Raw genomic sequence first — 25,071 nt, forward strand, 5'->3', positions numbered from 1 at the left:
ATAAATAAATAAATAAATAAATAAATCTTAAATAACAAAAAAGAATCCTCCTTGAAATCCCTCTTCTGGGTTAGCCCATTAATTGTAGACCTTACCCCACACCAAGAAAACTTCTCTTTGTAACAGTCAGAGATCATCACAGAAAACCACGAGTCAAAATGCAGAGCTATGGAGCCCAATCCCAAAGGATATATCTACAAAATAAGTCCTGCACCTAACTCAGATCATTGTAGAAGACAATGGGTATGTGGAAAGACTGTAAAATTGGGGAAACAGGACGGACACACATACACACACCCACACTACATGCAAGAAACTTAACCAAATATTGCTACAGGAAAGACTTATATATAGTATGATTGCAATGACAAGGCATTCTAGAAAAGACAAAACTATAGAATCAGCAAGAAGATGAGTGCTTGTCTAGGTTTTAGGAGTGCCAAAGGGTACAGGAGGCATGAAGAAATATAATATAGAGGATGTTTTAGGACAGCAAATCTATTATGTATAATGCTTTAATGGTGGGTGACTAGGCAAATCCTAGTTTAACTATACAACACGGGGACTAAGCTGTTGGGAACACACTAATGCCGATTCATGAACTGTAAGAAGTGTATTCTATGACTATTCTCAACAGGCAAAACTAGTGTGGGGGGGTGGTTAGGATGAAAAATAATAATGAGAATTCTGAGCTTTCCATTCAAATTTTCTCTATATTTAAAACTGCTCTTAAAAAAAAAAAAAAAAGTACCTTAGTTTAAATAACTAAATAGGAACAAAAAAGAACAAAATATTCTTATCCCTACCTGCTAAAGGGCATATAGATTCAAGACTATGATAAAAGTATGAAACCTCTCCATATTAGCAGAATATGCTAATATGCTTGTGTGTGTGTGTGTGTGTGTGTGTATTATATGCTAATATACATACTCACAATGAGGTTCCTAAAGGTCTAACCACCTCTCCACTAACTTCCAATTTCTGTTTTAGTATACAAAGTATGCACTTTCTATTTTCTGAAATTTCAAGTACTATAATTGACACAAAACACTTATACACTAAAAATATTGTGTAAGGTTTGTAGTCCAATGTCTGCTCAGGGCTTGGGCCGTCTGGGAGTGGGACAAGGGAAGTTTTGACTGCCCGGGTGGTGCTGCTGGACACCACTCCAGGGGTAGGGGAGCACAGTCTGAGGCCCCCCGGGGTACTGCTGGAGCTGGCTCAGGGCCCCAGGCCTGCAGGGAGGCCAGGCTGTCCTGTTCTCAGGATCTTGGACACCCAGATGCGGCTGCGGAAGAGCTGAGAACAGAACAGGGGATCCGGGGGGGGGGGGGGGGGGGGGGGGGGGGGGGGGGGGGGGGCCAGGATGTAGCCCCGGGCCAAGGAGGAAAAAAGGGGAGAGCTCCGGCTGGGTCCTTCTGCGAGGAGAGCCTTGGCTTGTTTGGTGGGCGGCTTGGCCTGGGAGCGGTGAGAGGCCTTCTGCAGGAGATTAGGTGGCCAGCTCTTTAGGTGAAGGCCTGTTCCATTGCTCCTCACAGTGGATCCCCATGAACAGAGACAGTCCACGGTTTTAAGGCATTTATTGTCATGGAGGAGTGGCTATGAGTAAAACCATACCCCGCTTTCTCAGGGCCAGCCTGAGGTTAAATACCTTTTGCAGGGAGGAGTGTCTGGGAAGGGGAGTGCATTGGCTAAGCCTCCAGGCCTTTAGGTATCTCATTAAAATGGAGATCTGTCTTGAGGCTACATCCTCTACCTCCTCTAACAGTGGAGGGGCTTGGGGCGTTGCCCTTACGTGACTGATGGCCACAAACCAATGGAGAGATGTGGCCTCCTGTGCCAGGAGTGTGGCAAAACACCTACTGTGCTCGACCAGGGACCAGGCTGCCTTTCATGGTCCTACAATATTGGTTCCTTTTAGCTGTGAATAAAGGAATAACTCCTTTAAAGTCTTACTTTGTTCAAACTAAATGATATATTTGTGCCATCACATAAAAATTATTAGATTTAGATAAGAAAAATTTAAAACATTTTTTAAACTATTAGTTTTTAAAATTCTAGACTTTTTATTGGATGTGCTATGGTTTTTCTCACTCCTAAATGATACCTAGTTGGCTAAATAAATGTCATGGGTAGGGAAACAGGGAAAAAGCATCTTACCTGCAAAGCTGGAAAAGTAGCAGTGGTGATGCCCATTCTGTATAAGTTTAAGAGCATCTCACTTCCACTCCATATTTTACAAGATGATTCATAACCCCTTTCTACAAGATGCTTAGAATTTGTTTCTAACCAACTAGAATTAAAACAAAACAATTCAATTAACCAATGTTATCCTTAGATGTACTGTTTTACCAGAAGTGGAAAATTGTTATTCATACATGGATCTGTATGCATCCATTGACGTCGTTAGGACATAAGCATGGATGAACACATATCCAAAAATGTGCATTTCAAACTGTAAAATAAGCATTGACGTAGGTAGAAGTAAGTTTTTATTAAAGATACAAGTGTTTTGTGGATTTGCACTGCTTTACTAAGTATCACAGGTATGAGGTATTTATATCAAATCACATAAATGCAAAACAAATATTTACAGTGCATATTTACAACAAAAGAATTAACTGAAAATACATATATATTGATATGCAGACTCACTTAATAAAAGCTTGAATGTCATTTTATAGCAAAGATCTGAGTAAAAATGACGACACTACACAAAGCAAGCAAAGTCCTTACTCCTGTGGAAATCCAAGTCTATTAAAAGGAGTCAGAAAGACAAACAAAAACGTAAGAAAGGAAATATCAGGGCAAAAGACAGAGCCTGGGACAGAGAGCTTGCATGGCCCAGGAGGCTGTAGGGTCAGGCTCCAGCACACAGTGAGGAGTACTGTCACATGAAAATAAAGCTAATCACAACTTGGTGGTTACTGTAATCTTAATGTCTGTGAGATTCTCCTAGAACTGATTTTCTAACAACTGAATGCAGAAAAGTGGCCAGTCCCAGAGGGGATTAAAAAAAATGTTTGAAAACAGAAAGAATAGCTGGTACAAAGTTAACAAGTTTTGCTCCTCTGAGGGCCTGAAGAAAGCCAGTGTGGCAATCACAATGGGCAATAGAGATAATGGTACAAACAATGTTACAGAAGTAAACTGGAAACAGACTGGTCAGCACAAGGATCAGGAATTTGGGATTTATCCAAAGGTTGAAATAAAGTTTGAAATAAGAAAATGAGTATTTTAAGTGTTTAAAGGACGATTCAGACTTCCCAAGCAGAATGGCTTAGGAGAGAAAGAAAAGAACGAAAGCAGAGTCATATGAGGAAGCTGTCAGTAACACTGAGACCATGACACAGGTGACTTGGGGCACACTGTCCAAGTGGCACCTGTAGGACTCAAGTGACTAACTGGAGGATGAGGTGAAACAGTGATCGAAGACAATACTTGGTATTTGACTTGAGGAGCTGACAGGCTGTTTGTTTAGATGAGAAAGACTGAATGTAGAGAGTGAGGAGACAGTAGATAAAGCAAAGAGAGGAATTTTATTCTGGATTTAAAGTTAAAATAAATTAGATATATTAACAGATATAAAAATAACTGTTTATGAGACTCACACTGCAGGGCGAGGTCAGGACTAAAGGCCCAGACTTAGGCTTCAGCAGTACTGAGGACAATTCTCAACCCATAGCTCTCAGACTGGGCTGCAACTGCATATGAATACAAGGAATAAGTTGGGGGAGGGATAGCCTAGTGGCTGAAGTGTTGCCTTGCACAAGTATGAGGAGTTCTGAGCTTCCGAGTCACCTCTTCAGCATCCTTGAATTTACTAATTTCAAAATACCCTGACATTATAAAACAAGCTTTTAATACAAAAAGGCAATATGAACACACTGACAGACAAAAATTCTTACTTGATGAGGTTATAGCATACATCTCGTAGGGGCTCGTGGCTTTTCTTCCTTATATTACTGTTGATCAAACTATCTAGCTCATCCCGAGCAAACCTAAGCTGAACTTCTGTTACACTGTAGCTTGCCGATTCCCGAGCACAGTCTTCAATGTTATGAGCTTCATCTAAAATGACAACTTGTTCTTTTAGCTTTATATCCATCTGTAAGATAAAATAATTTTCTATTAAAACATTTGATAAAGTGGATTTAATAGGTAAAAGATTTCATAAAAATTCACAATATAAGTCAATATTGCTTGTATACTTTCTATTACGGAGTTGACACTCAAGTCTTAAAAACTTCAGAAACACTAACACCCACAGAGCCCTCCACTTTTCATTTTAAGACACTTGGCAACCAATCTCTCAATGAAAATGTACCTTTCAACTGAGTATGGATCAAGGAACCACTGGCTAAACAAATGGTATACAACTATACGAAAAGGAAAATTTCAGTACAAAATGTAACGATTACCAAAAACTGTGTGTGTGTGTGTGTGTGTGTGTGTGTGTGTGTGCGCGCACATGCATGTGTGTTTGTGTGTGTATGTGCATGCACACGCATGTGTGTTTGTGTGTGTGTGTGCGTGTGTGTGTGTGTGTGTGTGTGTGTGTGTGTGTGTGGCGTCATGACTAAGCACAAGGTTTTACGCTTGTTATGTAAGGACTTTAACAAATGAGGATATATCCATATCCCTGAATAGAAAATTGTTAGAAGAGAAACAAAAATGTAGACTTAATAATTCTAAAACAATATACATGTCTGTCTCACTTCTGCCGGCCCTATGATCCTTCATTTTGAACACTTCTTTTCCAGCATGGACCCGGAAAATTACTAATCTGTAAATCAAGTGACATCATGTTTCCTACACTAAAGGTAAAATAAAGCTCATAACCAGGCTCATCAGCTAAAATGTTCCAATCCTCTGTGGTCAGAGACCAGATCAAATACAGTAATGAATATGCCATCTAAGCTGGGCCAAGCAGAGTGACTGGTGGGATTGAAGCAAGCTCATGTTCTTTTCTCCAGATTAGCTAATTGCTTGTGGTTGTTCTTGATCCCACAAGAAAAGGACTTCCTGAGAAGAAAGCCAACATAGTAAAGAGAAAGCGAATTGTTTTAAAACTCTTTTCAAGCTGGGTTTGTGTAACTTGCAATTGAGAATCCTGAATAATAAAACATGAAAATTCTATTAATCACCAATAAATTATTTTGAGAAAGTAAAAACATAGATCTGACAGAGTGACAGAAAAAGAACTACAGAAAAACAGAAATTCCAGTAGGACAGGGGCAAGGTAGATAACTTCAGCAAATGCAATCAGAGACACAGGAATCTCTGGGAGACTCTCAGGGGTATTCAAGGCCTTCAGATGGGAGTTTTAGTGAGGGCTGAAAGGGCAGTCCTATGCCAGACTATTGAGCATCTTGAAAATGAATCTTAAATATGGATCCTATCCCAGATCAAAGGAAGAAATCAATTTTCAAGTAAGGAAATGATAGAATAAAGTAATATGAAAACTACCCTCAACAGGGTGGTGGTGGCACACGCCTTTAATTCCAGCACTTAGGAGGCAGAGGCAGGCGGATTTCTGAGTTTGAGGCCAGCCTGGTCTACAGAGTGAGTTCCAGGTCAGCCAGGGCTACACAGAGAAACCCTGTCTCAAAAAACAAAACAACAACAACAACAAAAAAGACTACCCTCACTAAGATTCTTATATCTACACCACAACTGGATATATCCCCAAAAGGTGTTCCACCATCCCACAAAGACACTTGCTCAACTTTATTCATAATAGCCAGAAACTGGAAACAACCTAGATGTCCCTCAATTGAAGAATGAACAAAGAAAATGGGGCACATCTACATAATGGAATACTATTCAGCTACTAAAAACAAAGGCATCATGAATTGTACAGGCAAATGGATGGAACTTGAGAATATCATCCTGAGTGAGTGAGGTAACCTAGCCCAAGCATGATATATACTCACTTATAAATAGATATAAGCCATTAAATACAGGATGCCCATGCTACACTCCACAGACACTAAGAAGTTAAACAAGAAGGAAGGCACAAGTGAGGATGTTTGAATCTCACTTACAACAGGGGATAAAACAGTCATAAGGGGGCTCCAGAGACAGCCCAACAGTTAAGAGCATTGAATGCTCTTCTAGAGGCACTGAGTTCAATTCTCAGCACCCACATGGTGGCTCACAACCATCTGTAAAGAGATCTGATGCCCTCTTTTGGCGTGTAGGTATAGATGTATGCAGAACACTATACATATAATAAGTAAATAAACAAATCTTTAAAAAATAGTCGCCTTCCAGTCTGGGCTAGTGCCCTGAGCAGACCTTGGGCATGACCTCCTCAGCCAGTCCCACAACACTCAGAGGAAACTCCACTCCCAGGCACTCTAACATGCCCAGGATTAGAGGATCCCAGAATCCTAGGAGCTTGGTCACACCAGGATCTCAGGATCCCAGAGGTAGATTGACTCCCAGGAGCTCCAACACACCCAGGATCTCAGGATCACAGGATCCCAGAATCACCTGAACTCTGAGGAGTTCTGACACAACCAGGATCACAAAAGGACAGACTCCAGTCAGATATATAGAGGTCATGGAGCACTAGAGATAATCAGATGGCAGGAGGCAAGTGTAAGAACATAAGTAACAGAAACCAAGGTTACTTGGCATCATCAGAATCCAATTCTCCCACCATAGCAAGTCCTGGATACACCATCACATGGGAAAAGCAAGATTCAGATCTAAAAATCACATCTCATGATGGTGATAGAGGACTTTAAGAAGGACATAAATACTCCCTTAAAGAAATACAGGAGAACACAGGTAAACAGGTTGAAAGCCCTTAAAGAGGAAACATAAAATTCCTTAAAGAATTGCAGGAAAACATAATTGAACAGGCAAAGGAAATGAACAAAAACATGGAAGATCTAAAAATGGAAGTAGAAACAATAAAGAAATTACAAAAGGAGACAACTCTGGAGTTAGATAACCTAGGAAAGAGATCAGGAGTCATAGATGCAAGCATCACCAACAGAATACAAGAGATAGAATAGAGAATCTCAGGTGCAGAAGATACCATAGAAAACACTGACACAAGAGTCAAAGAAAACGCAAAAAGCAGAAAGCTCCTAACCCAAAACATCCAGGAAATTCAGGACACAATGAGAAGATGAAACCTAAGGAAAATAGGTATAAAAGAGAGTGAAGACTCCCAATGTAATGGGCCAGTAAATATCTTCAACAAAATTATAGAAGAAAACTTCCCTAACCTAAATAAAGAGATGCCCATGAACATACAAGAAGCCTACAGAACTCCAAATAGACTCGACCAGAAAAGAAATTCCTCCCATCACATAATAATCAAAACACCAAATGCACTAAAGAAAGAAAGAACATTAAAAGTAGTAAAGGAAAAAGGTCAAGTAACATATAAAGGCAGGCCTATCAGAATTACACCAGACTTCTCACCAGAGACTATGAAAGCTAGAAGATCCTGGGCAGATGTCATACAGACCCTAAGAGAACACAAATGCCAGCCCAGGCTATTATACCTAGCAAAACTCTCAGTTACTATAAATGGAGAAACCAAGATATTCCATGACAAAACCAAATTTACACAATATCATTCCATAAATCCAGCCCTACAAAGGATAACAGATGGAAAACACCAACACAAGGAGGGAAACTATACCATAGAAAAAGCAAGAAAGTAATCTTTCAACAAACCCAAAAGAAGGTAGCCACACAAACATAATTCCACCTCTAACAACAAAAATAACAGGAAAACAATCACTTTTCCTTAATATCTCTTAACATCAATGGACTCAATTCCCCAAAAAAGACATAGACTTACAGACTGGATATGTAAACAGGACCCAGCATTTTGTTGCATACAGGAAACCCACCTCAGTGACAAAGACAGAGTAAAAGGCTGGAAAACAATTTTCCAAGCAAATGGTCCCAAGAAATAAGCTAGAGTAGCCATTCTAATATTGAATAAAATCAACTTTCAACCAAAAGTTATCAAAAAAGATAAGGAAAGACACTTCATACTGGTCAAAGGAAAAAATCTACCAAGATGAACTCTCAATTCTGAACATCTATGCTCCAAATACAAGGGCACCCACATTTATAAAGGAAACTTTACTAAAGCTCAGAGCACACATCGCACCCGACACAGTAATAGTGGGGGACTTTAACACCCCACTCTCAGCAATGGACAGATCATGGAAACAGAAACTAAACAGAGACACAGTGAAATTAACAGAAGTTATGGACCAAATGGATTTAACAGGTCTCTATAGAACATTTCATCCTAGAACAAAAGGATATACCTTATTCTCAGCACCTTATGGTACCTTCTCCAAAACTGACCGTATAACTGGTCACAAAACAGGCATCAACAGATACAAGAAGATCAAAATAATCCCATGCATCCTATCAGATCACTATGGATTACGGCTGGTGTTAAATACCACAAAACAACAGAAAGCACACATACACCTGGAAGCTGAACAACGCTCTCTCTACTCAATGATAACTTGGTCAAGGAAGAAATAAAGAAAGAAATTAAAGGCTTTTTAGAATTTAATGAAAACTTATGGGACACAATGAAAGCAGTGGTAAGAAGAAAACTCATAGCTCTGAGTGCCTCCAAAAAGAAACTGGAGAGAGCTTACACTAGCAGCTTAATAGCACACCTGAAAGCTCTAGAACAAAAAGAAGCAAATACACCCAAGAGGAGTAGATGGCAGGAAATGATCAAACTCAGGCCTGAAATCAACCAAATAGAAACAAAAAGAACTATATGAAGAATCAACAAAACCAGGAGCTGGTTCTTTGAGAAAATCAACAAGATAGATAAACCCTTAGCCAGACTAACCAGAGGGCACAGAGACAGTATCCAAATTAATAAAATCAGAAATGAAAAGGCAGATATAACAACAAAATATATCTTAAAATAATTATTCTGTCTGTTGAATATTAACAGTTGAAATATTAAAATAATGTTCTACAATCAAAAAATAAATAAAAAATAGTCATAAGGAACAGATGGAAGGAGGGAACTAGGTGGGAGAGAGAGTGGGGAAGGGAATGAGGGAGGTGTTCAGGATCAGGTGTGGGGAGGGACAATAGAGATGGCCAACCAATAACAGGCCCAACTTGAGATCCATCACATAGGCAAGCACCAACCCTTGGCATTATTAATGATACTCTGTTACGCTTGCAGACAGGAGTGTAGCATGGCTGTCCTCTGAGACTCTCCACCCAGCATCTGACTCAGAGAGATGTAGATACCTAAAGCCAAACAGTGGATGGAGCTTCAGGACTCTATGGAAGACTAGAAGGAAGGATTGAGGGTCCAAAAGGGGATAGGAACTCCACAGGAACACCAACAGAATCAGCTAACCTGGACCTTTAGGGCTCCCAGAGACTGAACCACCAACCAAAGAACATACACAGGATGGATCTAGGCCTCCCGGCATATACATAGCAGATATGCAGCTTGGTGTTCATGTGGGTGCAGAATGACTGGAGCAGGGGCTATCCAAAACCTGCTGCCTGTCTGTGGGATATGTTCTGCTAACTGGGCTGCCTTGTCTGGCCTCATTAGGATGTGCCTAGCCTTGCAGAGACTTGATGTGCCAGCATGGGGGGATACCTGGGTGGGGCACCTGCTCAGAGGAGAAGAGGAGGAGTTGAGTAGGAGGGCTGCAGTGAGCGGGATGTAAAGTGAATAAAAACACGAGCTAACCAATAAAAGGTACAGTAGCAGAGGTTAGTGATATGGTAGCAAATAAAATGCCTGACTGAGGCTGGAGAGGTGGCTCTGTGGATAAGAGCTCTTGCTGGTCTTCCAGAGGATCTGCATTCAATTCCCAACACCCATATGAAGGGCTCAAATCTGTCTGTAACTTAAGTTCATGGGGATGGGGAGTGGGGGTGCGTGGGGGGTATCTAACACTCTCTTCTGGACCGTGGGCACCTCACACATGTGTTATACAGGCAGACATACATTCAGGCAAACCAATACACACAAAATAAAAAATTAAATGAAATATCAAAAAATTTAAGTGCCTATTAATTCTGAACTTTAAAAACTTGAGCTGCAGTTCTGATTCAGCTGGTAGAGTACTTGCCTAACATGGATGAAGCCCTGAGCTGGATTGCTAGAACTGCAAGACCTGATTGTGGCAGCAAGCACCTGCAAGCCTGGCACTTGGACAATAGAGGCAGGATGATCAGGAGCTCAAGGTCACCCTCAGCTACATAACAAGTTCAAGCCTAATTTACTGGGCTATAAGAAAAATCCTGTCCCAAGGGTAAAACAAAACAAAACAAGCCTGGAACAGAAAAAGAGAACAGAAAGCTAACATGAACTGTACAGTCACACCCAAAGAAAGCAGTAACTGGCTACACCTAACTGTTTACTCTTGTCTTAGGCTATAGTAATTATAATAAGAATCAGGCACCCAGGACAGCCAGGGCTACACAGAGAAACCTTGTCTTGAAAAACAAAAACAAAACAACAACAACAAAAAAAAAATCAGGCAAACAAATAAAACTTAAAGTTCATTACTAAAAAACTTCACAATGCACAACTTTCATAGTACATATAAAAGCTCTTGAAGATAGCTATCCCTCCCCCCAGAGAAATGCCATGTGGTAGTGGCACATGCCTTTGATCCCAGTACTCGGGGACAGAGGCAGGCAGATTTCTGAGTTTGAGCCCAACCTGGTCTATAGAGTGAGTTCCAGGACAGCCAGGACTACATAGAGAAACTTTGTCTCAAAAATGAAACAAACAAACACAAACAAACAAACAACTCTTAACGTCGTGAGTGGTTATATAATGGTCTTATATGGGGAACAATTTTGCTCCACAGGGGACATGTGGCAGTATCTAGAGATATCTGATGGCAACAACTGTGAGGATTCTATTGGCATCTCAGAGACAAAACCAGGGATGCCACTAAACGTCACAAAGCCCAGCACAACCAAGATTCCTCTAGCCCAATGTGACTTAGTCAAGCCTGGGTTAAAAGTCACCTCTAATTCACCTTTGAACATGTTTTTGGTATTCTGTTTATGTACTACACTCAATATAAAGGGGAAGAAAGACATAAAACATCTAGAAGCTTTTCCATTCATCACTTATCTCAGTAAACAGGAAGCTCTAATTTCTATATATACTTACAGTTTCCCTTATTTGTGCGTCTAAAAGGTAGTTGTAGGGACAAAAAACGATTTCAGCGTCATCTATCAGTTCCCGAGCTGTATAGTAGGGACAAGCTTTCAGTTTCCTCCCGAGGCTGACCAGTTCTTCTATGTCCCAGGCTTTGGACATCCCCTGAAGACACTGCAATGTCTGCTGATTACTAATTTTATGAACACCATGATAGAAATAGCAGGATTTCCCCTGAAAACAGACATAAGTGATATGTGAACCAACTTTGGAATTGAAGGAATAAAGTAAGATTATCTTGGAACTTAAAAAAAAAATTACTAAAACCAAAAGCTAATACTTTCTAGGAAAAGTAAATACTTCCATATTTATATTCACAATCACATCTTCCTGCCAAAACACAGGGATTTCACTATGTTGCCCATATTGACCTTAAACTCCTGGGCTAAAGTGATCCTCCTGTCTCGTGGAGCTGGAATTACAGGCTATATTCAAAACTATTTAAAGAAATTATAGTAATTGTCTCAGAACGAGAGAGAACATAAATACAAAATGAACTTGAGAAAAATATTCTTAAATTGTTTGATATAGCCATGACATTAGCCATAACATTTCTGAAAGGATGAACAGAGCAATGGCATCTCTTGTTGTTTTTAGAATAGAATTAGAATGCTGGGTGTTGGTATAGCATGCCTTTAATCCCAGCACTCAGAAGGCAGAGGCAGGTAGACCTCTGTAAATTCAAGGCCAGCCTGGTCTACTGAGTGAGTTCTAGGACAGCCAGGACTACACAGAGAAACCCTGTCTGGAAAAACAACAAACAAACAAACAAACAAACAAACAGAACTAGGTGAAGAGAATAAGGAGAAAAATTCTGTTCACTCTCTTGTCCCTTTTCAAATTTAAGAAGCCTTATGGCATATGGGAAATAAGGAAACAGAAAGGGAGAGGAGGGGAAAAGGGAAGAAGGAAGACTATCTTGAGAGAAAAATAAAGAAGGATAATTACAATAAAGTTCATAAAATATAAGAGTAAGTATCCCCAAGATTCAAAATTATATTATTCAGCCCCCATCTTTCCCTATTTTAAAGGTAGGAAAAAATCTGTTTTAATTTATACTTTTTATAGCTTCTATTAAGGTACAGCATTTCTTTGAAGGGCTAGTCTTGTTTGTGTGGTACTGGATATTGAGTCTAGGGCCTTGCGCATCCTAGATAAGCACTCAACCACTGAGTCACAATCTCCAGTCCTTGTATGAACAGTCAAGATGTCCAATGATAATCCCTATTTTTGATATCTATTAATGTCTTTGTTATTATGTTATCAGAAGTAAAACAATTATTGTATTAGTAAAAAATTAAAATTTTAATAACTCACCCTAAGTATGAAAGTCATATATTTAACATAAACTGTATAAAAATGAGGGCAAGAAAGATGCTTCAGTGGTTAAAAGCACTTACTGTTCTTGCAGAAGACCTGGGTTTGGTTCACAGCACACATGGCAACTCACAACTACCTTAACTCTTGTTCCAGGGCACCTGATGCCCTTTTCTGGCCTCCATGTAGTGTGCATGCAGGCTCATCACATATGCATACATTTTAAAAAGGAAGAAAAGATGTGTAAAATCAGCCCAGCATGGTGGCCGCCATCTGTAATTCAAGCACCTGAGAGCCTGAGGCAGTAAGGTAGCAGGTGTACCGGAGCGCCACAGCAATATTTTCCACCTAACATAACTAACTTAATTGGGTGAATGAATAAAATGTATGAAACTAACAGTCACATCACAAAAAATTTAACAAAGGTTTAAGCTTTGAATTACGGGCAATTTGCCAAAACCTCAAAATTCTAATTTTTATCATCAATGTGACTATACAGCGCAGAATTTAATAGCAAACAAAACAAAACAAACCCAAAAAACCAAGCCAAAACAAAAACATCTGTAACTAAACTCATTTTCTATGACCAATAGCACACATGGTAAGTAAATTTATACAAAAGATAAACCCTTGCAAGGCTGGGAATAATAGTACATGCCTTTAATCTCTGCACTCAGGAGGCAGAAGCAAATGAATCTTTGAGTGGGCCAGCCTGGTCTACAGAATGAGTTCCGGGCCAGTCAAAGCTATATAATGAGACCTTGTTTCAAAACTAACAAACCAAATGATATACCCTTTTGAGTGAGTGGATTATTTGCTAGGTTCTCTAAAGATGTTATAATGAGAAAAACAGACATTGAATGTATATAGCAGAGTAGGCTTAAGTTTGTGTAAAGTGTTCTTGCTCAAAGAATAAATATGCACATATACTCTAGCAAATAGTGATTTTTCTTTGTAAATATCCTGGCAAAACAAACATACAGCTTTACAGTGGTTTCCTTGAAGGGTTAGAGTACAGCGGAAGCTGGACAACAGGACTCCTTGTCTTGGGCTAGCTTTGACTCTTTTATCCATGTACTTTATTTCTTTTCTTTTTGGGATGAGGGAAAGCAGGATCTTCTTATGTAGCCCAGGCTAGCCTTAAATTTGAATCCTCTTGCATGAGCCTCCAAGGGCTGGGATTATAGCTATACACCACAATACCCAGATTTTATTTATTTATTTGTTTATCATTATTTTAAGGTGTGTGTTGCCTGCATGCATGTATGTGCACCACACGCATTCCTGGTGCCCACAGAGGGTATTTGATTCCCTAAAAGTTGATTTACAGACATATGTGAGTTGCCACGTGGGTGTTAGCAATTGAACCCTGATCTTCTGAAAGAACAGCAAGCGCTCTTAACTTCTGAACCATCCTTCCAACTACTTCATTTGAATTTTTTAAAAATAAGACGATCTATATTTTAAAAGAATTAGCATTTCTGGCTCAACTTTAGTTTTCTTTTCTCAAAAAATTAATTTTAACAGACAGGTGCCTATCTTTCTAGTATGGAGGCACTTTAAAAGGAACAGTGAACAAAAGCACATGTGCGTTCAGATCAAGCCAAATAATCAGAAAGTTTACACTTGAAGGGCTCTTAGAACGACAGCTCTGTGCGGCTGATAGTGAAGCCAAAGGCACAGCCCTTTTAGCCCTGTAACAGAACCCAGCAGGGAGTCTGCTGGCTGGAGCGTTATCACACTTTAAACTCCTTTCGCTCAGTGTTGGCTATCTATTTATCATTTCGCTTTGGTAAATCAGCCATAGTAAACATAGACACCTATGGTGACTTTGTAATTGGCCCTCATTACAATACCAAATTACTCTGAGGGCTTGGGAACAAAGAAAAGGATGCTCATGTACATTCAGAAGGTGAGTGCTTTGACACGGAGCTAGGACAGAGCAAGCCACAAGCAACTATCTTTGTTTACTTACATCACTAATATTCAAAAAAAAAAAAATACACGCTCATTTTGAGCCAATGAAAAATTTTGAACATTGAAGTCTACTATTTTTACATGACTCAAACTTGAAAATAAAGATCAAATGCAGGATTCTAGATTATACAAAAGACTGCCTTAAATTTTTAATTGCTTTCACCAATATATTTTTAACTTATTTCCTACAAAAGCATAATTTGTCAAGAACAAGTGAAAAGAGACTTAATGACAATGGCTGCCAGCACCTGAGTTTAGCAAAACCATTAGTAACTCATAAAGAATGATTTAAACATGGTATGTGCAGTTTCACCACAAAACCCTTTTGCTTGAGTACCTTTAAAACATAAACTGTGAAGAGATTCCACACAACTCTTCAGCTCATGAGAAAGAACTTGAGTGGCAACAATACAACTAGAGACTTTCAACAGTGATGTTGATTAAGTCTATATTCTCTTCCTTATGCTGAACAAGTCACTCAAGCTTGTCCATAGAACCTCTTATACTGGACAGCCTCTTCTACTACAAAGCTTAATAGCTGTTACAATGTCTTGACTAGGCCTAAAACACCTGAGTAAACTCTCATCCGATTAAAATAAAACACTGGGAAAGAAAGAACGATGAAACATAATTTATTCCTATCCTAGGGTAGGGGGTGACCATCAATGGAACAAAACTCTTGGGGCTCTGACTCACAGTCTTCTATGTAGAACCAACTCTGATAAAATAACAGATAAAAAAAAATTTTCAAAATATACTACTATTGCTCACTTTATATACTGGTTCGCTGAATATTTCTGAGTATAATCTCATACTCACAACTTTAATTTTTAAGCACATTAGCTACACTAATTGTAGACTCCGAAAATAATACTGCCCAGAATTAAAATGGTATTTACAAAAGCATGTCTTATGTCATCCTACCCATCTTAAATTCATACCACACCAATTTCCCTACAAAAACTTAAGACCACATGTGACATTGTTTTAAACTTAATAATCTCATATAATTATTTTGAAAAAATATGTACTAATTAGAATTATAAATTAGAATAATCATGTATCTCAATATTAAAATTTTCAGAATTTGCTCAGTTTAAACTATACTTAAATATATAAAATATGCTGATTAGATCTAATTAGTTAAGATCCTTAAAACATCTTTACCCCTTCATCTAACATCATCCATGTTCAACTATTTTGGGTAGAGGGATTTAAAAGAAGAAAAGTTTATATCTGAATACAACAGAAATTAATATCTATACGTTTTAAAACCAAATCTATCAAGATTCTCCTATGGCAAAATATTTAAAAAAAAAAATCAAAGCCAGTAATTAATTTGATTTTCATATTACTTAATGGTCATAAAAAAAATACATAGACCATGTATCAAGAAATTTGAATCTTTTCAGCCTTATTTTTTGCCATTTAAATCAAAGTAATTTTACTCACATGTTTTCCATCCAGCAATTCCATGCACTTTTCTTTTCTGTTGAAGTTTCCCACTACTTCAGGATGAACACAGGTATGATCCCTGCTGGAAAGAATAGTCATTGGGACCCCTGAGTAAGCTGTCTTACGGAGTTCTCTAGTAATCTGAGCAATCTGCTTGTGTGTTCGTGTCCCAAAATAAATTTTAGGTCTCTTGGATTGTCCCCCGTGATCTTTCTTAACAGTGTTTACAGGCTCTTCGGTACTTCCTTGTTTAGCTGAACAACAGCACCTGGAACAAAGGCCATCGGGCTGAAACGAGGAAAGAAAACAGAAGTTGTCTGGGCCACCACAGCAAACTTTGTAACATCTCAGAACGAATCACAATGGTCCAAGAAGCTTTCAGACATTACAGTCTCTAAATTCACCATTGAAGAAACTAGGCCCCATATGCAAATTAGCTCTCTGTCTTCTCGAACTTAGAAACAGGGTTTCCATACTTACTTTCTCTCTGACACATCATACAATCCCAAATGTTTGAAGTACATTTTGACCCTTCTCTTTTATAGTTTTTAAATGATATGACAGATTGAAAAATCATCAATTTATCTTGGGTCTCATGTGAACAAGTGACGTTATAGAACTGACAATTTTTCTCACAGCACAGCCCAAATATGCTATATGTTTTAAAAAAGCACTTGAGAGGTAGTTAACAAAAGAATAGATACAACAAGCTGAATCTTAGGCATCACTACAAAAATTAAAAAAAAAAAAATTATTCTCTAGCAAAGGCAAGAAAATAAATGCAAAAATATCACCATTTTACAGTGAGTGAAAACAGGCTGCTTACATGGAACAAGGACGTCTGAAATCCAATTACATGTGTGAAATGAAAACCCACCAGAAAACTGTTGCCAAAATAGCTCATCCTGGACAAGCTCACTAGTAATTCAGTATCATAAATTAAATCATGTAAATGTCTCTTTAAATACAGCAATGGAACCTCAAGAATACAGTCTTCAATTTACCTGATTTTAATTCCCGCTTCCAAATTCTGCCCATGCCTCATTTTTTGTGCAAGTTTAATGCTATGAGAATTTACAGACTCTTAATAAACACCCCCGTCAAAGCTCTCATCCCTCCACCAGATGAGACAGGACGGAGCTTCATTTAAGAGAAATGCAGGCAAACAATGATGGGTAGGAAAAGGGCAAGCAGCGCAACCGTTTCAAAGAATTTACACTGGAAATATTCGGTTTGGTAGAACAAATACTCTACTTACTGCATTAAAAAAATTGTAATCAGTAAGATTAGCCTTCATAAACAAATGATAAGTCATAGTATGTTACACCACAATACTGGAGATCAAGCTGTCTTTTAGCCTCAGTTCAGTGGAAAAGCAAGTTCAAATTACTCTTCGTCTCACTCAACCTTGTCCACCATTAAATATTACAATACATGATAGAATGGATGTAAATGTGACCCTTCTGGAGCTGTCACTCACTGGGATAAAAGGTTCACTGATGTGCCAAATAAACATTCAGTCAAAGCAGATAAAGTTACAGTCATGCTGGAATTGTTACATTCCCCTCTCGGGTTGCCAGTAACAGCAGATTTCATTACAGAGTGCTGCCACATTAAATAGCCAGTTCCAAATATCCTGCCTTCTATATTGAATAATTACTTATTCACTGAAAGGATAAAAGAAGAGTTATGAATGGGGCCCTTGTCAACAGTGAAGCAGGAAACAGCTGACGTGTGGCTTATATTACATATGTTGCAATATCTAACAACTTATACTCACAGAGAAAATGGAATGCAAATTATATCATGATATTTGCACTAAATTCTTTTTTAGTTTCTACAGAGATCATGTTAATTAATTAACATACTAAGAAACTAAGGTAATTGCAAGTACAGAATTAGTTTACTTTTTCATACCTTCAGACTTTTTACTCTCTTCCTATAATGCTGTTGAATTACCTTGACTATTAGACTTTTAGGACTCATTAAATCATTGTGTTCTATATGGATGCATTATACAGAACCCTAAAGGTAATTCCTTAAAATGGCTCTCAAGGCTTAGAAAACTTCTTTTTTGAGAGAACACTTTTCATCATTAATTTCACTTAATATTTACTACTAATTTCTTTTAAGTTCACCTTTTTCCTGACTCCCTTTCAAAAAACAAGGTACAGACATATATATAATAAATCAACTACTACAAATGCCTTTGTATTTAATTTATTTCCTTCACATATGAGCATATTTTTCATATAAATATTTTCAAACAAACACTACCATATAGTTCTACAACTTGCTATTTTGTATTCATATTTTTAAATGTTAAGATGGGTGAATTTGGCATTAATAAATCAGATCTCATCTTTAAATGTTATGTAGCAGCTCTACTAACAAAAGTTCATGATTAAAAAAATTTTTACACTATTAATTCAGAAAAGTATAAACCATGGATATTTTCATATGAAATGTGTTTTGTCTGTTAACCTTTAAAGTGATCTGAAATAATTCTGTATCTATGAATTCAAGGTAGAAACCTTAAAACAGTTCTCAGTGGGGAGTTAGGCAAGGAAAAAATAAGACTGAAATTAAGACAGTCACATCTTATTCCTACGTACTCCCAATGTTACTACTTAAAGGATTTGTGAGAATGTTTGAAGATGGAAAAGTGGCATGACAGCAGAATGGAAGCTCCTCAATAAGTATTTAGCAAATAACAAAAGAAGCTGCTTGAACCAAAATTATTAACTTTCAACACTGAAAGAATACACAAGATAGGATCTGAATAATAGCAATGACAGGAGATCAGAACACTCCTTGACCCGTGAATAAGCTGCTACTCTATGGCCATTCTCTGAAACCTTTGGACTTGGGAGTATTGAATCAATAAGATGAATAAAAATAACTTAACCTCATTACCTATTCTCCTGTTAATAGATTTATGTTTCATAGAATCGTTGCTTTTGCCTATACTCCTTAAATTTATAGATTTCTATCAGGACACTACAAAAATGAAATTTAAAACTATAAACTCTCATCCAGTATATTGAAGGCCAGAAGGTGAAACACCTGTTCTCCAAAACTTGACAACTCTACGGCCTTTAAATGTCAATGAGTTACGATCAGGCTCTGTAAAACTGGCTTCCTCTTCACATCTAGAAACTGTCTTTACTTCACCAGAAGACAAGAAAGCCCATGATCCACAGCAGCAAAAGTGCAGTATCATTTAAAGACAACCCAGGGAACACCTGTGGACAGGACAGAACTCACCTGCTTAAAAATTCCTTTCAATTCTTAGCCAACACTGTTCTTGGGGAGTTAGAAACCAAGAATTATTAGAAAAATTTCCACATGTTTAATAATAGTTCCTCTCTTGTCCTATTGTATAAGGATATACCTAAATTCTTTAAAGGGCGAAGGATTAGAAGATTGATTACGAGAGAAAGGCCAGCTGCTGAGTCTGTCTACTGTTCCTTGCATAAAGCTGTGAGGAACAGTTCCAAGTGTAGCACACTACAACATCAGCCGCTTAAGTACCATGGCTCCCTGCAAACTTTACCAACACACCTCTTTTAAAACAGTATGTCTGACCACTTGAAAAATAAAATGAGTAAGGCTACAAATTTTTAGAAAAGGAAAATTAGGAAATAGAAATTAATGTCACTGCCAACAGTGAGGCAGGAAATAAACAGCATTAGTTGGTGCCACATATACTGAAATATCTAACAACAGGATCACAAAGCAAATGGGAAGCAAATTCTACCATGATATTTGAACTGAATTCATCAAGTTACTCTGATACTCTGTGTACTGCAGAGCTTCTAAAAGGAGACTATGGATTAGACAGTCTTTGGAGAAAGTGGACAAAAGGAGCATATTTGCTATGGACAAAGCAAATTTATCCAGCACGTGGGGAGTGGAGGCAGGAGCATCAGCAGTTCATGGGCATCCTCAGCTGCATAGCAAAACTGAAGAGTCTGGACTGAAACTCAGTCTGAAAATGCATGTGTGCCTTGCATATTCTCTCTCTCTCTCTCTCTCTCTCTCTCTCTCTCTCTCTCTCTCTCTCTCTCTCTCTCTCTCATACACACACACACACACACACACACACACACAAAAGGAAAAGCAAACTATATGAAGGAGACTAAATTAAAGAAAATAGTAATCTCCATTTCCCTAACTTCCCAGATGTACAGCTATTTTGTCCCACTACAGCTTCCTTAAGGATAGCGGCTCACATTTCTTTGCATAGTGCAACCAATGAGTGTGGAAATATAACCTAAACCGTTTACCTTGGAGGACTATGACTCGGTGTCCCAAAACAAACTACTATAGCCTAATAACACATCTTTAAAGTCTGATAAATATTTAAGTCCTAATTTAAATATGATAAAGTGCCTTAAGTATGATAAAGATACTTCAAAAAAATCAAATGATTAGCTTTTTAAAGCAAAAGCACAGGATAATTTACTACTCTTTGGCTAATATTTGTGGCAGTCTTGCTGTGAGTAACACATGCATATCCTAAGAGGTTCAATATTAATAACTACCACTTATTAAAGCTGTCCCTGGATGAGGCACTTCACATGCAGTATCACATTCCATCCACCCATTCAGTCAGGAAACATTAGAACTCCTGGGTCCAACAAGCCAAGTAGAAGACAATGACAAGGGCCACCCAACCTCATCTACAAAAAAGGCTTCTCTCTTTACTTGCCTTCCAGGCAGTTGGGAGAGTTTATCAATGCCAGATTCATGAATTACAGAATTGTTTCCAGTTTGTTCTATGTGCATTATTTTTCTGATGCAATTACAAAATATTCCTAAGGGTAAATTATGAATTAATTTTACATTTTACATTAATTGTACATTTTAGGAACATACTATCTGCCCCCCTTAGAAAAGGATATATTTATTCACTTGTTTGTTTAGTGGTATTTTATATGTATACAGCTATAAAAATTATTGAAACTTACATTTAAATTAGATATTGTCTATGAAGATCCATGATAAGTGTAACAAAAGAGTGGAAGAGAAGGATTATTCAATTAATGGACTCTTTATAGAGTCAGGAAGCTTTTTTTTTCACCAGCAAATGTTTTTCATCAAGGGTTAGAGAATAAATATTTCAGGTTTTGAAGGCTATAAGGTCACTGCTCTTATATTTAAAAAAAAAAAAGTCCATGTGAGTCAACTGTGAGTAAAGTTTTTTGGCTTTTTTTTTTTGAGGCAGGGTCTCACTTTGTAGCCCAGGCTAACTCTGAGTTCTCTCTTTTGAAACCCAAAATGGTTCCAAACTTGACCCTTTTGCCTCAGCCTGTAGAAAGCTGACATTTTAGGAACATACTACCTGCCCCCCTTAGAAAAGGATATATTTATTCACTTGTTTGTTTAGTGGTATTTTATATGTATAAACGTTTTACTGCATATATGTATATGCATCACATGTGTGCTTGCTGCCCAGGGAGGTCCAAGGTCATCTGATCCCCTGGAACCAGAGTTACAGATGGTTATGAGCTGCCATGTGGTGCTGGGAATTGAACTTGAATGCCCTGCAAGGACAAGTACTCTTAACTGCTGAGCTATTTCTCCACTCCCAGGAAAGGCTTTTTTAAAACAATAAACTAATAGCAAAAATAACTGAAAACATAATCTCATTAATATGTAAAAATTTCTATTTAAAAAGACATCTTTCTTGGGGCCCTTGGATGCCTATGACCGCTACAGTCCCACTTACTCCAGAAGCTGAGGCAGGGGGAGTCCAAACTGATTCAAGGCAATGAATAAAAAGACAAACCTGCCAGGCAGTGGTGGAGTGGTGGTGCATGCCTTTAATCCCAGGGTAATCCTGAGTGATTTTTGGTTTGGTTTTGCTTGAGTGATTTTTTTGTGTCTGTCTGTTTTTTTTCTGAGACATGGTTTCACTGAGTAGCCCTGGCTGGTCTAGAAGTCACCATGTGTAGACCAGGTTGGCCTAAAACTCAGAGATCCTCCTGCCTTTGCCCTACAAGCAGTACGGTTAAAGGTATGGACCACCTATGCTGAGCCTAGAAAATCAGTTTTTAAAATAGTGATTCCACAGCTGTTATCAGGTGCTTAGAAGGGACTGTGACTAATTTGGGTGAGGGGGGCTTTAGTCCACAACTTGTCATATTTTACAGTGGGAATGGAATAGCAACAGCATTTCCTTGACAACCGACTTGGCCAAGCACATTTATTCTAGACAGGAATAAAAAAAGGTGATAGTCAAGATAAGATAATTTCATAGAGGTTTGACCACTGCTTTTAAACTTCTCACTTTTACTATCAATCAATTACCTAATATAACTAAGAAAACTTTAAATGTGTTCTAGTATTTTGTTTTCTATTTTCTATTGTCAGAAAGACAATTAAAAGGAATTCTTCAAGTCACTGCAAAATCCACAATAAAGGTCAAGTTCAAAGCCTTAAATCTAACCAAATGAAAATACAGAAACATACAGGAGAGAGGACCAGAGGACCAGGAGAATGACAGAAACATGCAGAAACATGGATGTGGGTGTGGGGAATCTCTAGGAAGTCCTAGAGATTGGGATGGGGGAGGTCCCAAGAACTCAATGTGGTTGACCTTAGCCGAAATACCCAACAGAGGGGATACAGAACCTGAAGAGACCACCTCCAGTAGCTAGACAGGACCCCCAGTGGAGGGGTTGGGATACCAACCCACCCACAAAACATTCGACCCAAAATTTGTCCTGTCTAAAAGAAATGCAGGGACAAAGATGGAGCAGAGACTGAAGGAATGACTGACCAGTGACCAGCCCAACTTGGGATCCATCCCATGAGCAGGGACCAATCCCTGACACTATTACTGATGCCATGTTGCGCTTGCAGGCAGGAGCATGGCTGTCATCTGAGAGGTCTACCAGCAGCTGACTGAGACAGATGCAGACACCCATAGCCAAGCATGGGATGGAGTTTGAGGACCCCTGTGGGAAAGTTAGGGTAAGGAGTGAAGTAACAAAGAAGATGACAACCCCATGGGAAGACCAAAAGTAGGGGTTCTCAGAGACTAAGCCACCAACCAAAGAGCACACAAGGGCTGGTCCAAGGCCCCTGGCACATATGTAACAGAGGACTGCCTTGTCTGCCCTCAGTCGGAGAGGATGCACCTAATCCTGTAGAGAATTGATGTCCCAGGGAGGTATACCAGGGGAGAGGGGCAGCATTTGGGATTAAATAAATAATTAATTTAAAAAGATAACAGCAAAAAAGAAAATACAGAAACATTTTCTTTTTTTCTTTTTTAGACTTATTTTTTATCTGTATGATTATGAATATATGCCATGTATGTGTGGGCAACTGAGGAGGGCCAGAAAAAGGTGGCCTTGAAACTGGAGTTACAGGCTATTGTGACCTGCCTGATGTTGGTATTGGGAACTGAGCTCTAAAAGGCCAGGAAGCATTCTTAACCACTGAGCCATCTCTCCAGCCTTGCCCTGTTTTTATTAAATGTATTCTTTGATAATTTCACTCACATACATCACACACCTGGTTACTCTTGTCCCCCACTTTTCCCCATCTCCCTTTCACCCTGGCAGACCCCTCCTCCCTACAAGACTCTCTCACACTCAGGGCCTGAGTTTTGTGATTGCTTCAGTTTAACCAGGGCCGGCTGTGTGACCATGGGTTTACTGTAAAAAGCCACACATATAAAGAGCCATTAGTAAAAGGCCAATTAACATAGAATTATAATACAAGCTGTGAGGCATAAAAAGAAGGATTACTGTTAAATTTATCAACTATTTGCTGCTTTCTACGCCATCTAAACAGATACCAAATGCTTGTTGTACAAAAATCTCACATAAGCACACACTTCCAATAAGATAGTGTGACGTAACTTTTACTTTTCAATCATTCTTTAAAAAAAAAAAAGTTAAACAGTAGTACTCTACTGCCAGCTTCATGATTAAACTGCACAAAGCAGCTGTTTATCCACTCACAGCAACCAGCAGGTGAACCTGATTCAATATTTATCACAGGCTTTCACAGATCACTGCTAACCAAGCAAACGTTTTAATTAAGTTGGAACTTGCTTCAAAGAGCTCATTCAAGATGTCAATCAGCAGGTATGGGATCAGATACAGTGTCAGGTGAGAGTGTGTAATACAAATCCACAACTTTCTTCATCCCATCTCTGTAAATTAGCCTGCTCTAAAGTTCAGACTCTGATTGTAACAGACTGCCAGTCTCCTGGAATGTGTAACTGAAGTCACTCAAATTCTATTGTGAAGGTTGTAAGCAATATGTTAAACTGCGATGGGCTAGCACATTAGGACAGATCCTTTTCACGGTTGTTTTTTGATACCGTAAGTGTTTGTTACCTTACTCTCCACTTACTGTTTACTTTTTTGCCTAGTGTAAATGGGAATTCCTTAACACAGTTGCCCTAGTTTCTGAAAAATCTTGTTTCCGTAGAATTAATCAAAAAGATCCAAAGGAAGATAATTTTTATCTAAGTTTACATAAGAAAAATTCATGCAATAAGGAGTCTCACTTTAACAAACATACCACAAAGACTTACCTGCTATGATGTAAAACTTTTCCTGATAGCACTATATGCAGATACAACTATAGCAATAAGTCCTGAGACAGCAATGAGCCACACTGAGTGGCTTCATGAAGTTTATTGAAAAAATAAAATAAAAAGCTGGCATAGCCTATAACCCCAGCATGTAGGGGACTGACAGAAAGATTCCAAGTTCAAGGCCGTCTTGGAATACACAGCCAGAAATGATATCAAAAAGCCAGACATGGTGGTGCACACCTATAATCCCAGCACTGGGGAATTAATAGCAAGATGATCAGGAATTCAGGGCCAGGCTGGATACCTTAGATCTTATCTAAAAAGAAAATGAAAAAGGAGGGGGTGAATGAAATTCCTTACAGAGGACTACAGAAAAATTTAAGTGGAGTTTCTCAATTCACCACTTTGCAACTCTCACAACTGATTACGAGGCTCAGGCAAGCTGCCTGAGTGGATGTTAAAATCATTGAGCGAGAGATGGCTCAGTGGTTAAGAAAAGCACTGGCTAATTTTCCGGAGGACTGGAGTTTAATTCCTA

At 38.6% G+C, this 25,071-nt stretch overlaps 1 protein-coding gene across 5 annotated transcripts in view; it reads right to left on the reverse strand.

Moving 5' to 3' along the window:
* Nucleotides 1-25,071, reverse strand: part of Brip1 (BRCA1 interacting protein C-terminal helicase 1) — a 140,867-nt gene that overhangs the window by 86,007 nt on the left and 29,789 nt on the right. For all 5 annotated transcript variants that reach the window (XM_031351260.1, XM_031351261.1, XM_031351257.1 and 2 more), the window contains exons 7-10: nucleotides 15,968-16,258; nucleotides 11,174-11,395; nucleotides 3,909-4,108; nucleotides 2,161-2,293 (exon numbers count right to left, since the gene is read on the reverse strand). In XM_031351260.1, the coding sequence (XP_031207120.1) occupies nucleotides 2,161-2,293; nucleotides 3,909-4,108; nucleotides 11,174-11,395; nucleotides 15,968-16,258 (846 nt within the window). The remainder of the gene's footprint in view (nucleotides 1-2,160; nucleotides 2,294-3,908; nucleotides 4,109-11,173; nucleotides 11,396-15,967; nucleotides 16,259-25,071) is intronic.

This window comes from Mastomys coucha, unplaced genomic scaffold (genome assembly GCF_008632895.1).
Source record: "Mastomys coucha isolate ucsf_1 unplaced genomic scaffold, UCSF_Mcou_1 pScaffold5, whole genome shotgun sequence".
Taxonomy (NCBI): Eukaryota; Metazoa; Chordata; class Mammalia; order Rodentia; family Muridae; genus Mastomys; species Mastomys coucha.